Source organism: Fringilla coelebs, assembly GCF_963513975.1.
Source record: "Fringilla coelebs genome assembly, chromosome: 19".
NCBI classification, from domain to species: Eukaryota; Metazoa; Chordata; class Aves; order Passeriformes; family Fringillidae; genus Fringilla; species Fringilla coelebs.
This window is the reverse complement of record NC_140045.1, coordinates 8,680,779-8,694,651: the sequence shown is the minus strand read 5'-3', so window position 1 is coordinate 8,694,651 and position 13,873 is coordinate 8,680,779. Positions and strand designations below refer to the sequence as shown.

Below are 13,873 nucleotides of genomic sequence, written 5' to 3'. Positions count from 1 at the left end.
TTAAAACACACATCCCCTGCTATTATGTTCTCATTTGCTCTGTGTAAAGTGCAGCTTAGCAGCTTCTTCTCCCCCTTTCCTTTAGGCAGTCAATGGCTTTCATAACAAAGAAGGAAATTAGTAGCAGGTGGTAGATCATTTTTAAGGAAGCAGACTCAACTGTTGCTTAACCTAGAATGCAAAGAAGCTTTTTTCCCCAGCTCCCCATTTATTTTAGAGAGACATTTACTTTGAAAATGACCCAGACAAGATGAAAACAATTGTTCTACTAACTTGGCCCCCCAACTCTGCCAGCAGGAAATATCCCATGCTCCAGGGACAGGCTCCACTCCACTAAGAACCTGCCCAAGGACCAACCTCATATAAAAAGGCATCTGTTTGTGACCTGTGCCCCAAGGCATGAAGGTTTCTCTTCATGCTAAATGCAGTTCTTCTTTAATACCATTGTTGCTGCTCCTGTTATGCAGCAGCTAATAAACCTTCCTGCTCAAAGCATCTTTGTGTGCCTGTCATATCTTACTGCTGCTTCCTCCATAAAAAGGTTCACTTTGAATCAGGATTTTTCTCTTTCAGAACAGAAAAATAGGACCCTGCTTCTGATAGAAGATGTTGTTTTACTACCCCTGTGTGAATAATAAGTCTAAATAACAATGGCCATGCCTATACATATCTTTCAAATATTCTCAACAGCTATAAAGGACATTCTGTTCAATTGGTCTGTGTATGTGTATTGTACCTGGTGAGTTTTAGGACATGAGCTGCTTTTAATCATTTTTATCTGGACAGCTGGCACCACTGGGGTAGTTCAGCTCCCTCACCATGTAAGTAGACTGTATTCCTATGTGACTCCAATTCAGGCTCTTCTCTCTTTGTGTGTCCCCTGGTATTTCATGACAGCTGCAGTTTCTAGGGTAGTTTCTGCCCAGTTGCTGGTTGGGTTGATTTGCTCTGCTCCTCTGTTTCTGCTGATTTTTGACCCATATTAAGAAAACCTATAAAATAGTCGAGATGGCTCAGGGTAAAAGAAGGATTGATTTCTATTCTCTGAACTGTAGAATGCAAGTTTCTCCTCTGATGTTCCATAGTTAGATCAGATTTAAAGAGAGACATTTGCGTTGTGCTGGTCTCTGCTGGAATCACCTGTCTGACCTGGTCAAAGCCCTGTATTCTTCTTTATAGATCTGTAGGACTGTCTGGCCAGGACTTGGGTCTTTTTTAACTGGAGCCTTCCTCTGTAGTCACCTATGTGCATGAATAATTTGCAGTTATGGGGAAACTTCCTTCACTCAGTACCTGCTGACTGAAGGAAGACCGGCCATTTGAAGTATGGGTGAGATTAGGCTCTTCCATTGCTATTGCATTTCTATTGGCATTTGATTTGTTTTCTCAAGAGATTAAGTGCATGTTTTCAGCCAACATGCTGCTTTCTACTACAAAGGAAACATAAAAAAAGACAGCAGCAAGCCCATTCCCTAAATATGTTCAGGATCAGTTCTATTCTCCCATTATAAGATTTGTAGGAAAAGAAAAAGCAGCCATCAAACTGGGGGCTTTTCAGTAAGTCATAAATCTCTGCCTGTGGAAGCCCATCTGCCTCTGTGCCGCACATCTGGGCTGCCTGAGCAGCCTCTGCCCACGCTGCCTCTGCCGCAGGCTCGGCGCACGGCTCAGGGATCACATCCCCACTGCACAGCCTGGGATGTGCAGCTGCATCAACGTGGGGTGACAGCTGGGACAGGTGACCTGAGGTCTTTGCACACTGTGGCATCAGTTATCATGTCTGGGTGAAGTGTCTCGTGGAGGCTGAGCCAGTTTTTCTTCAGGAAGGAATAAGGCAGAGACCAAAGCAACTTTCCACTCGCACCACTGAGGAGCAAACCTGGCTCCTTCTGTCCTCCCTTTCTGGGGGCACTCCAGGACAGGAGTGCAGGAGGACACCCTCGGTGAGCAGCCCAGCCACAGCTGTGTGTGTCACACTCAGCTCGAGGGCAGAGACAACCCTCGTGCTCTGTGTTGGCTTTCCCACTGGATGGCCTGGAAGAGAGATACTTTCAAAAGATCTCCCTTATTCTGTCTCATATTTTCTCCTGTGGAAACCACCCCATTGATTTATGCAGCACACAAAACCCCACACAGTTCTGCCCTTTGTCCAGACATTAAAAAACCTGTATGCCAATCGCAGGGTTTTGATTGCATGATTGATTATCAGCCTCCAGATTGAATCCATGAAGTTTCAAGCCCAGCTTTATGACCAAAAATTCCAAAAATAAATTCACAGAGGAATGACATTTAAAGATGTTTCCATGACCCTCTGATGTTTCAGCCAGTAAAGGGATTGCTTATACAATAACATTCCTTCCTAATGCGTTCAATCTGCTATTGTTGGGATCAAGTGTTATAGCTTAAGATACGAGAGAAATCAAAATTGAAAATGTATTCAGATTTAATGTGGGTGGACTTCAGGGCTGTTTTACTCTCTACAGAGCCCAGGCTTTGACTTCTAAAGCACACAGATAAATTACTCACTTTTATACTATCCTAGTCTAATAGTCATTTCATAACTCTTTTCTATCTATCATATTATCATCTTTGCTAATATTCTTTTAATCTGTGGAGGAAGATCTTCATTAATGTTGATCTGTTGCCTCATCTAAGTGCTGCTACTTCTTCTGAGAGTTCTCATCAGGAAGGTTTAATGTTAGTAAGGATCCAATTGGGATGAGTCTGGCAGTGGGTTTGGAGCATCTCACACCAGGGGTTCAACAGCATTGGGAATCCTTAGACCAGAAGAACCAGGGGGAATTAGAAGGATTAACGTTTCTTCGCACCAAAATAAAGAAAAAGAATGTCTCATTTCAATTTCCCTGTTTGTCATATGCCTAATTCAGACTGGAATTGTGCTGTCAGGTCTCCTTTTCTTGCGCAGCTGCAGGGCTCCAAATCAGCTTCATGCTTCAGCCATAAATTGCAGAGGTAGGGGTCAGATAATAAAATTTTACAAGCCTGATAGCAGCAGGACCTTGGCAATACTGATGAGGTGTGGGGATGCTGTATGTTGACATATTGTAGGTAGTACTAATAATCTGGAAAAGCTGAGAATTTCATTGACACCCCTTAGAGAATTGTCAGACTCTTAGGAGAATATCAGGAATCTTCTCACAGGCTTGCCTCAGTGTTGGATCAGGCCCTTAGTCTGAGGCAGCTCCAAGGTCTGAAGGTTTCCATTAGCAAGACTTATTATTTTTCAAAATCTTTTCAGTCTTTTCTCCCTGTAGTGCTGAAAACAGCCCTGGCATGGAGCTAAACTGGTGGCAGCTTTTACCCTAATGCATTCTAATTTGAGGAATTCCCTGGTTGATCAAAATGCTTAAAGCAGCCAAATGCTGCTGGTTTTCAGCCCTTTATTCCTTTACATGCACATGACTTTGCAAATTCAGATAAGTAGCCTCCTATTTTCCCTCTCAGCTGGATACGAAATAGTACCTCACAGGGGAAATCACTTTATTATTTCTAGAACAGCATTTCTTAATAACTATTGGAGAAAATGATCAGCTTTAAACTCTGGAGACTAAATTCCTTCCTTGTTCCCCAAAATTTAAGGATGCTTCAGTAGTTCAGACCATAGACCTTCAGTTTAGTAGACTTGACTTTGGTTCCATCCTGCATGACAGTGGACAGAAGTCTATGATCCCTAAAGTCAGGATCTCTAAAGGCACCAAAGGACCTAATTTACACTGAAATTATTGGAATTGAGTTGCCTTCCTACCTCTGAGAATGTGGCTTCCCTCCTCCTGTGCCTCAGTTTCCCAACTGTAGTTTGGCAGGCCGTTGTATTTCACCCAGCACTGTGCAAGGAATGTGAGGCATGTGAAGGTTTTTAGTCCATCTAAGGAGCTGAAAGAGATGTTCAGCCTCAGCCTGTCCAGCCCAGGGCTTGCTTTGTGCACTCAGACATGGCCTGTTAGGCTGCATTATCTGGCTCATTGAGTTGGGCACACTGAGCTGCTCTTCAGCCTCAGTTTGCTGGGCTGGGCTCAGCTCTCAGCCCCATGGCAGCAGCAGCAAGGTCTCCAGGCTGGGCTAACCCCTGTGGGCAGCTCTGGCAGCCTACATTCACTAGTCCTCATACTGCTCATGGGCTGTGCAGCCTTCTGCTCCTTCAGCCATCTCACCCTCCAGCTTCTTCCTTCCCTAAAATACCCAGATCTGAGTGTCAGGAAAGCTGAGGCATCTGAAATAGGGAGCCACAGCACCCAACTGGCAGAGATGCTCAGTGTGAGGAATAGCAGCATCTGCTCTTTGTGTTTCACTGGTAAGAGAGGAGATAAAAATACCACCATCTGCTTCTTTTTGAAAGTGATAACTGATGAGTTACCCTTGACATTTTGAGTAAATATTTAACCAGGAAAAAAAAAAAAGGAAATAAGCTTTAGCTTTTCAGGATATGGTTTAAACCCAACAGTTTTGGTAAGAGCTGGTGGCTGTGCATTAAGCACTGCAGATCACTCAACTTGCAGGCCCTAGGGCAGGAGAGGAATGGTGCAGGTTGGCTGTGGTCCCAGATGAGGCCACACATGATCAGTGTGAATGTGTCAATGGGGATCTCTGCCATGAGCACCCTGCCTGGGAGAGGGAGTGGAGGAGAACTTGGGCCCTGTCCAGGCAGCAAAACTCCAACAGTGCTTCAGGTGGTGGAGCCAGATTTGGGGAGAAATGGGAGAGGTGGTGAGAGGACTCCCATGGCAAAAGAGAGACCCAGGCAGAAACTAGAACATGGGGAAGTTTGGGACACATTTGAGAGCCAAGTGTTCAAAGGAGTCACCAGCAGCACCCACAAACACACAGTCACTTCCCTCCTCTGACTTTCACAGCATTTAACTGCTTCTGAGTCATGAAAGCAGTTTCAATGGCATCAGTACAAACTGATTTACTGAGCTAGTGAAATGCTTAATTCCAGTTGGCATCAAGAGGAGGGAGGCATGTAACCTCTTCAAATGCAATTCCTGGTCCCCACCTTCAGGTCGGTGAGGCTGTGTATCTCGTTCATCTTTCCCAGCCTACCGAGATGGCTTCTCTAAATCACACAAGACTTGTCATTTCTTTGCAGCACTAACCTTGAGAGTATAGTACAGTTTCTTTTTTTTACTTTTTTTTTTTCTCCAGTCATGAAGTCCACATTATACTTCTCCAACTTTCTGATATAATCTAACCTTATGTTATGAAATTCTGTGTGATACCAGACAGAGAGGAGCAACAGAAATTAGGTTAGATGCTTCCAGTCCTGCCGGTAAAGTTTCACCTGGAGGAGAGCACTGTTTTAGAGCTGAGGCTGTACAATGGGTATAAAGCAGAAATTGTGATGGTCTGAGGGGTAGCTCGGGTCCCTGTACGCAGCAGCACTATAAGGACACAACAGATTATTTTTTAAGATGAGAGTGCTGAAAACACTGATACAGGTTGCCCAGAGAGGTGATTGATGCCCCATCCCTGGAAATATCATGAGCTCTGAGCAACCTGATATAGTAGTAGGAGGTATCCCTGCTACTACTAATCCTGCAGGGGGTTGGATTTGATGACCTTTAAAGATCCCTTCCAACCCAAACTGTAATTGTTACAGATGTGCAGGCAGATGTTTAAGAGTGGTAGCTCTATTTCATGGACTGAGACAGGGAAATCAGGTATCTTGCCTAAATCTGTATAGGAAAGGACAGTGGAAGACCCTCTCTTTGTAGTCCTAGACAGGCTACAGGCATGAATTGTGTCCGTAGATGGCCCAAGCAAAACAGCTAAATTTTCTGGTCTGGCTCCTTGTATGTTTTTTCCTCATCCTCTTTATTTATGCTAAGCTGACCCTTCCCTCCAAGACCTCCGTACTTTACAGGTCAATCTTCCAGAAGTGCTTTTTCCATCATGATTTTTGAGTAACTTGTCATTGTAAAAAATTTTCTAATGCTATGTTCTTCATATCTTCTATCTTGATAGGAGGCAAAACTGGGCAGGAGCAGGACTAACAGCTTTTGTAACTACTTGCCCCTACAGAGTCATTAGTCGAGCCCAAGGACTGAAGCTGGTGGTGGAGACTCTCATGTCATCCTTAAAACCCATTGGGAACATTGTGGTCATCTGCTGTGCCTTTTTCATAATCTTTGGGATCTTGGGAGTTCAGGTGAGTCTTCTGTAAGCCTCAGCACTTAACTTCAAAGTGTAACAAGCCTCAAATTGCCCCAGGTCAGGGTATCTGTACGCATGGCACAGCGTAAGGCTTTCTGAACTCGAACAGATGTCAGGATGGATGGGGTGTCTGTGCTCACTGCAGGGAGCTGGACTAGGTGACCTATAAAGGACCCTTTCAATCCAACCCATTCCATGATTCCATGATCTCTCCTCTACCGTTTTTCTAGTTACAAACTGATAGGGAAATGGAAACTCAAAGCTGCAATCATTGGCTTGTAAACTCCAGAGAGTTGAACTGGAGATTCATTCAGATTCTGACAGTTTGTGTAACAGAAAGCTTGCAGAAACAAAGATTTCTGAGTCTGTTTCCTGCCGGCTCTGTTGGCAATATTCTCAGTCCCAGGAGTGCAGGAACCCAGGGGGAAAGTGGCAGTTTCCAATGCAATTGGTTTCTCATTACCTGGGAAGAAGAGATTGCTTCATATAAATATTCTGACATAACACTTACTTCTTTCTGAAGTTTATCTGATCTGTCACAGCTGTCTCTTGGAAAGAAACTCTATTTGGCTTTGTTTTGGGAAGGTATCTTATATAATATTTTTCTTTATCATGCTGCTTAAATAATAAATACAGCATTGAAAATAAACAGGGAAGAAAATCATGCCATCCATAACCACCTCAGCAGCTAGATTAGTTTAGCATTACAGCATAACAACATCCATCCATTATACTGAAGAGATTCATAAAGCTAAGCATATCCCATAAAACAATCTAACACTCATGAGAAAATTTATGCCAGAAAACAAAACTTACAGTATGCTGTTTGAATTTCATCCCTGTTAATTGTGATGCTTTGCCTGGTGACTTGCAGCTTTATGTTAAATTGTCATGACTATTGATGTGATTCAGTAGTAGATGCAAGCAAGACTTATCCTGTATTCAGGATGCAAAATTTTCAGTTAATATTTATGTCTAATTAGATGTAAGATGAGGCCAGAGTTATTTTCTATAAAAAGATGATCTCTCAAACTTACAGTTAGTTTTTCCATTTAAATGTAAACTGGGGATCAGACTAGAGGTTTTTAATCTATTAAAATTCAGACATCAAAGTTTCTAACAGTGTGTCCTCTCAGCAAAACTGTTTTGGTTGTAGAGCTGCCCATGTGCGAATAGTCATTAATAAGATAGAAGAAATAGGTGGATAAAGCAAGTCCAGTAAGAAACACTGGGTCTTTTCCTTTCAGAAGTGCCAGACTGTGAAGTACTGACAGGGATCAGTGTTTCTACAAATTGGGCTTTGTATTTCCAAACCCTGTCAGGAGCACTGTTACTGCTCCCACCTGAGTGGCATTACAGTCCAGCTCCTGGAGAAGTTATGTTTACAGACAATATACTAAAACCACTTATTTACCTTCCTTCTTAATTAAATTTTTTCTCTGTGAGGAGTATATCTCCCCAGTCTGCCTCACCACTGATAGTGTTTCTCCATGGAAAGATCAGGGAATACTTTTTACATCCAAAAATTTTATGATTGCATTGAGCAGTGATTAATTTTGCATGCCTAGAGACCATCTTCCTGCTGTTGATTTCTGGAGGAAACCCATGGAGTAGTGTGTGAATTTATCTTGTTCACTATTATTTCTACTGGTATTTGTCTAGAACAATGGATGAAACCCCATCAGTGTCTCTTCTCGGTATACCCAGGTGGTGTTTTAAGGAGCCTGGAGAGCAGGTTGTCATTTCCCCCCACTTCCCAACAATAATGTCAATAGCTTCTGTCAGCAAATAAAAGTAGATTTGTTGGCAGTCTCCTGGGATTTGATACCATCCATCCTGCTGGCATCAATCACCCTGTCTGAAGCAGTAATCAACACCTGCCACTTTCTGTTCCATGCATGAGAAGCACCAGGTCTAGAATTAAGCACGTGGAGGCTCCTGTTCCTCATGCAGGTATAAATCAGGAGCTGACTCTCCAGGAATTGCATCTCCTTAAGCTTAAAGTGAAGGAGATAAGCTCAGGATCAGATACCCAACACCGTCTGGGCTTGGCTCCTTAAGCTGTGCACGAGGAATAATTTCAGTGACCCTGCAGACTGCAGAGCTTTATGACAGCAAGGGCACCCAGAATCAGAGAGTAGAGCAGGACTGACAGCAGTCTTGATTCAACACGAATGTCACCCCCAGGGGCTCGTCTCCCCTTGGAAGCGTCCCCTTGTGACCTCGGTGAGCAGAGATTAGTCCCTCACTGGGTCTCTTTGCTGCCACCTTTTCTCTGCTGACAGAGGGCCCCTGTTAGACTTCATTTGTTGTTAACTGGGCTGAGAGTCACCAGGGTTGTTCCACAAGCTGGTCTGGGCTATTGGTTGGAGCTACACTTGAGCTAACAAGTGTAGGAGCAAAGGCCTTTAGGCGAGTCTCAGATGACTGAACCAGACAGCTTAATGCATGAGGTGGGTGTCCTAAACGATGTGAAATCATGCATTTTCTCATTAGGTGTGTATTATTCAGGCTGCTCAGTCTTAATAACCTGTATGAATGAGGTCAGTTCCCTCAACAGCTCTGGTTAGTGTGCGCTGTGTGAGAACCCTGAAGAAATGCCCATCATCTGCATGGAAATCTTGTGGACTGAACCCTGACACTTCCTCTCCTTGCGTGTTTTGCAGCTTTTCAAAGGCAAGTTTTTTGTGTGCCAGGGGGAGGACACCAGGAACATCACAAATAAATCAGATTGCACAGAAGCAAGCTACAAATGGGTCCGGCACAAGTATAATTTTGATAATCTCGGCCAGGTATTAATAGAACGGTAATCTTCTTCTTTGCTCCTTTACCTCCTTGACTTAAAACCTGCGGCTTATTATCCCATGGGATTTTCTTACAGGGCACTGCCAGCCACAGTAAATATTCAGTTCACATACACAGCATTCTGTCTCTGTAAATCCCAAAGGCAGTGTTTCCAAGCAGGCATACACTTCTTTTCGGAACAGAACAAGCACATGTGGCTTCATGAAGCACTTAATTGCTTCACTGCTACATAACAAACCAAATATATCTTGCAGAAGGGCTTGTCTAATAGAGCTGGCCATTTTCAGCCATCTCTGCAACGCAGCCTTTTTATAGCAGAATGGTAAGAACTAATTAGTTGGGAGCAGTAGAGACCTGGAGGGTGGAAATGAAGCTGCTTTTGTCTTCAGCACTGTGGTTTCCAAATTACTGTTCGTTGCTGAACCAGACATTGGCATTGATAGGTTTTGCTGCCAAGAGAAATCTTGGTCATCAAAGCGTCCCATTATCAGGCAGAAAAGGGCACGGAGGAGTAAGATAGTACAAGTAAAAGAGGTTTAGTGCAACTGTGCCTAACCATTTCTCCCTGCATTTCTAGGCCCTGATGTCTCTCTTTGTCCTGGCCTCCAAGGACGGGTGGGTGGATATCATGTATGATGGCTTGGATGCTGTGGGAGTCGACCAGCAGGTACAGGCTGCAACAGAGCTGTAACAAATGACTTGTCAATGGTCACATATTTTAGCTCTTGTTTTGCAAAGTACTGTGGGCTTCCACAGTCAAATGGGGTTATGGGATTAGGATCCAGGGTGGTATTTAATCCAAATTGTGAGATGTGATGAATTAGTAAAAAATCTGGATTTGTACTCAACACTTCCCCTACAGATTTTGCATCATGACTGGTGCAACTCCTGTTAGGAGAAGTGAACCTATCAAAGGATGGTTTGACTTTTTAGGCAGTTTGGTCATTTTAGGAGAAAGGAAGTGCTTTTAGAGATAGAAGTTTGGAGTGAGGGACTTACAGTAGCTGCAAAGGATGCTGCTGTCCTTTTTGCAGAAGATAGGTGGTGCTTCTGTCCTCAACACACATTTTAGGAGCATTCAGTTAAAATGTCTCAGCAAACTCTAATTTTCAGGCAGAGCAGAGCAGCTTGCCTGAAAGGGCTGTGAGTTCTGTGGATGGCACAGCTGTATCAATTTGTTCCCATTCTTCTTTTTGAGATTCAGTTGAAATTTGCCTTCCTCCACTTTGCAGCCAGTCATGAACTACAATCCCTGGATGCTCCTCTACTTCATTTCCTTCTTGCTGATTGTGGCCTTCTTCGTCCTCAACATGTTTGTGGGGGTGGTGGTGGAGAATTTCCACAAGTGTCGGCAGCACCAGGAGGAGGAAGAAGCCAAGAGGCGGGAGGAAAAAAGGCTTCGCCGGCTGGAGAAAAAGAGAAGGAGTAAGGAGAAACAGATGGCTGGTCGGTAGTCTTTCCACATCTTTCTGAGTCCTGCTTGACCTTCCACATAATCCCCTCCTCCCTCCCCTCCCTGCCTCGCGTCTGGTGATAATTCTTCTCCCAAAAGCATGTCCAGCTATAAAATTTGCATGAAGGAAATAGTGTCATTTTAGGCTGAACAGGGAGCCAAGGAAACCTTTTTTAATGGCTGCATGATTTGCAATGACCTTTCCATTGGGGGTTATTTAAATTAAAAAATAATAATAATCAGGCTTGGAGCTTCTTGGATAGCAGAGCTCAGCGTTGCACAAATAGTGACAACTGCAAAGATCAGTAGTGCTGGATGGCATAATAAATCTCAGTCATGAGCACTGCTGCTGATGACTGGATTCACTATTTGGTTTATTACAGTCTTGTAATGGCACAGTGATGTTACCTGTCCCATTTATCAAGCAGGTTTATTTATTGGCACAGTAGCACCACTGCTGTTCAAGAATGTAATAAAATAATAGAGCCATCTCATTCTAGTAATGCTTTAAAACTCCATAGAGAAACATATCATTGCATTTGCTTGAGAAATACAGATTAGAAGGAAAAAAACCAACCAGGCAAGGAGAGTAACTAACTACACAAAATTGTGCTGGTGCAAATTGAACCCAGCTCCCAACTGGATGCGCAAGTGTGCAGCCCTGCCTAGAGGACGCTCTACAGGTGAAATGAGGAAAGACCCCACTCTGCCAAAAGTCTCCAAACTGGCATTTGTCTCTTAGTTTCTTTTCACTTTAATGTAGTTGAATAAATCAGAAATAAGTTAGCCAGAGGCCACAGGTTGGAGGTGCTCTTCTTCTTGCATGCTCTCTCTTCTGACTGAACTTTCTCTATTGCCCTTCCTGTCCACGGCCTTGCACATTCTCTCCCTGGTCAGTCCGCCTCCTGCTCTCTCCCTGTCCCCTTTCACTCCTCTATCTTTGACAGACTTCAGGACTGTTTAAGAGGCTATCTGATTAGATGCTTGTTCCCAAAAGTGGTGGTATTTTCTTGTTGGTTTTTTTTTTTTTTTAATAGCCTAAGAGGTGTTTATTAGTTGTTGCAGGCTTAATCACAGAACCACGTTACCACGGTGTTGCCTCAGCCTCTCTCAGTTCAGCATTTCCCCAACCATTTCCTTTGGTCACATCTTTTAGTCCCACGAGCTTCACACGTTACAAGACGTTACAAAACAGTCTAAGTCACACCAGCCCCTGGCTATCAAACTTAGGTTTATGCTGAGAACCTGCTTCCCTCACTGATCAGTGTAAAATAGGAGGATTCCCTCAAGAGCACTGGAGGACACATTGGGCTGTTCTCTGTTAGGTGGGATACAGATGGAAAGAGGTTTTTTTGTTTCAGGTTTTTCTGGGTTTTCTTTTTCCCCCTCAAGAAAATGCCTAGAAAGCTCTTTTGCCTAGCTCAAGTTCCCAAGCACAGTTTAAACTGATGAGTTAGAAAAGGATTTTAAAGGTTGGATAGAACAATTGCTATTTAAAGTTGCAATTTTGGAATGCCAGTATTTCTGTAGAAGAAAAATAGATGTTTAGGTATTATTAATTACTATATTTATAATGCTAGAGGAACTAGATGAAGAAAAGATGTAAGTCTGGGCAATTTCCCACAGGGAAGGAATCATGAACCATCCTTGGAGATACAGTTATTCATTCAGTGCTATGAAATACCTAATTAAAGAGGCAATAAACAGATACTTCACTGAGGATCAAATATTGCTGAATATTCAATTGCCATAAAAACCTTTCAAGAGTAAAGTATGAAGTCCTCCAAATCACTTGAGAACAGTTTTCCCAATCCATGCTCAGCGAAACATTAGTTTTAATTGACTGTGTCCAGCTTTCCCCTCAGAGACAGCAGATGTCATGGCTTAACTTTGTTCTGCACAGTGGGAACTTGCAGACGAAACCATGACTAGGGCTGGAATTGTGCCAGCAACTGCATGGGGGTTCCTTTCATCTGGGCTTCCTGAGTGACCCCAGATGGCCAAACCAGCCTAGGGCTGTCAATACAGACAGACATTGACATCTGACTGGTGGCATGGTCATTTTTGGTTGTAGACTCTTCCAATGCAATTATCCAATCAGGGGTCTGAAAAGTGGGGAAGTGTGTGAGATCTGAGATGTGGGCAGGTGCAGGAGTGGTCACTGTGAGGTATTGCTGTCCCAGCAGGAAGTGTCCCAGATCGTCCTTCAGCAGTGTCTTCATCATCGACTGAGGGGGTCCTTGGGGATGTCTTGGCCTTCCACAAGAGGGAGAAGCACAAGAGCTCTTCCTTTTTCACATATACCTGAGCCCACCCTCCACAAGGCACAAGGATCCCACAAGGAAACACTCCTGGCAGAGGCAACGGAGAGGCACAGGAACCTCCAGAGGGGCTGGGGAGTCTTGCTGTGTGTCCTGCTGGGTGATTAATGCCGTTTCATTCTTTTAGATCTAATGCTGGATGATGTATTAATGGAGAGCTCAGCCAGTGCAGTGCAAGGTACTGGGAAGCTGGCACGTCTCGTCCCTCTGAATGGCAGTGCTGTGTCACTAACAGTTGGCCACTGCGGCTGAGGCATCCCACTAAACCATGTGTGTGGTGCAAAGCTCGTTTGCTTCCTTCATGGCCCACGCATCTCATCCTGAGGGCAGGTCTGCAGACCTGCCTCAGCACTGACACTTGCAAACCCTTAATTTACTCCTCGATCATCTTACGTTATTCAGTATTTTTTTCCCTCTGGTTTTCATTAAGACACTGTCCAACTTTTCATGGCTTTTTTTTTTTTTTGTTGTTGTTTTGGTTTTTTTTTTGTTCTTTTAGCTTTTTTTTCTGAAGAGAATAATGACTGGACTGTGAAAATGGGTCCTCTACTGTTGACTTTAGCTTTCCAACCACCAGCTTAGGAGTCTAAATAATTTTCAGGTGTGTGCCTTTGGAAAGCTTAGGGAGGATATTTCATTATGTCTTCAGCCCTTGCTTATTGCTCCACAAACTGTACTCCAGGGAGAGGTTTTTTTCAGCAGGGTAAAATTCAGTACAGGGCAGAGCCTCAGTGCTTCAACAGGGAACTCAACCCCACACCAGCCCCCACTATGGACACAGGATTTAGTCATTGTGCTGCCCAGTGTGTAAATTCTGTGCATTGATTAAGAGTTGCTCAATCCATGAATCATCGTGTAAATTAAAAGAAATAAAGATACACCTCAAAGCCTTTCCTGGTGCTGATGGAGATGGACCAGCTGGACTCAACACTAATGAGGTCTGAGCTGTCCCTTTTGACCCACAGCTTGCTCACACTTCCCTTTCCCAGCCCCCTTCTCAGGATGATGCTCAGGGCTGCAAATCCATCCCTTGCTCTTTTTATTTTTAGGAGAAGCTTTGATCTGGAAAGCATTTTGTTTAATTCATAACTTAAGAATATTAGCCTGAATATTTAAAGAGGCA

The 13,873-nt window shown here is 43.7% G+C and overlaps 1 protein-coding gene across 2 annotated transcripts in view; it reads left to right on the top strand.

Moving 5' to 3' along the window:
- The window catches only part of CACNA1G (calcium voltage-gated channel subunit alpha1 G), a gene marked incomplete at its 3' end in the record, with an annotated part of 97,518 nt that overhangs the window by 56,177 nt on the left and 27,468 nt on the right, over positions 1-13,873 (top strand). Inside the window, exons 21-25 of one of the 2 annotated variants that reach the window (XM_084218306.1) lie at positions 6,040-6,166; positions 8,838-8,963; positions 9,554-9,643; positions 10,209-10,401; positions 12,878-12,928. In XM_084218306.1, the coding sequence (XP_084074432.1) occupies positions 6,040-6,166; positions 8,838-8,963; positions 9,554-9,643; positions 10,209-10,401; positions 12,878-12,928 (587 nt within the window). The remainder of the gene's footprint in view (positions 1-6,039; positions 6,167-8,837; positions 8,964-9,553; positions 9,644-10,208; positions 10,402-12,877; positions 12,929-13,873) is intronic. The other variant, XM_084218307.1, reaches the window with a different exon arrangement.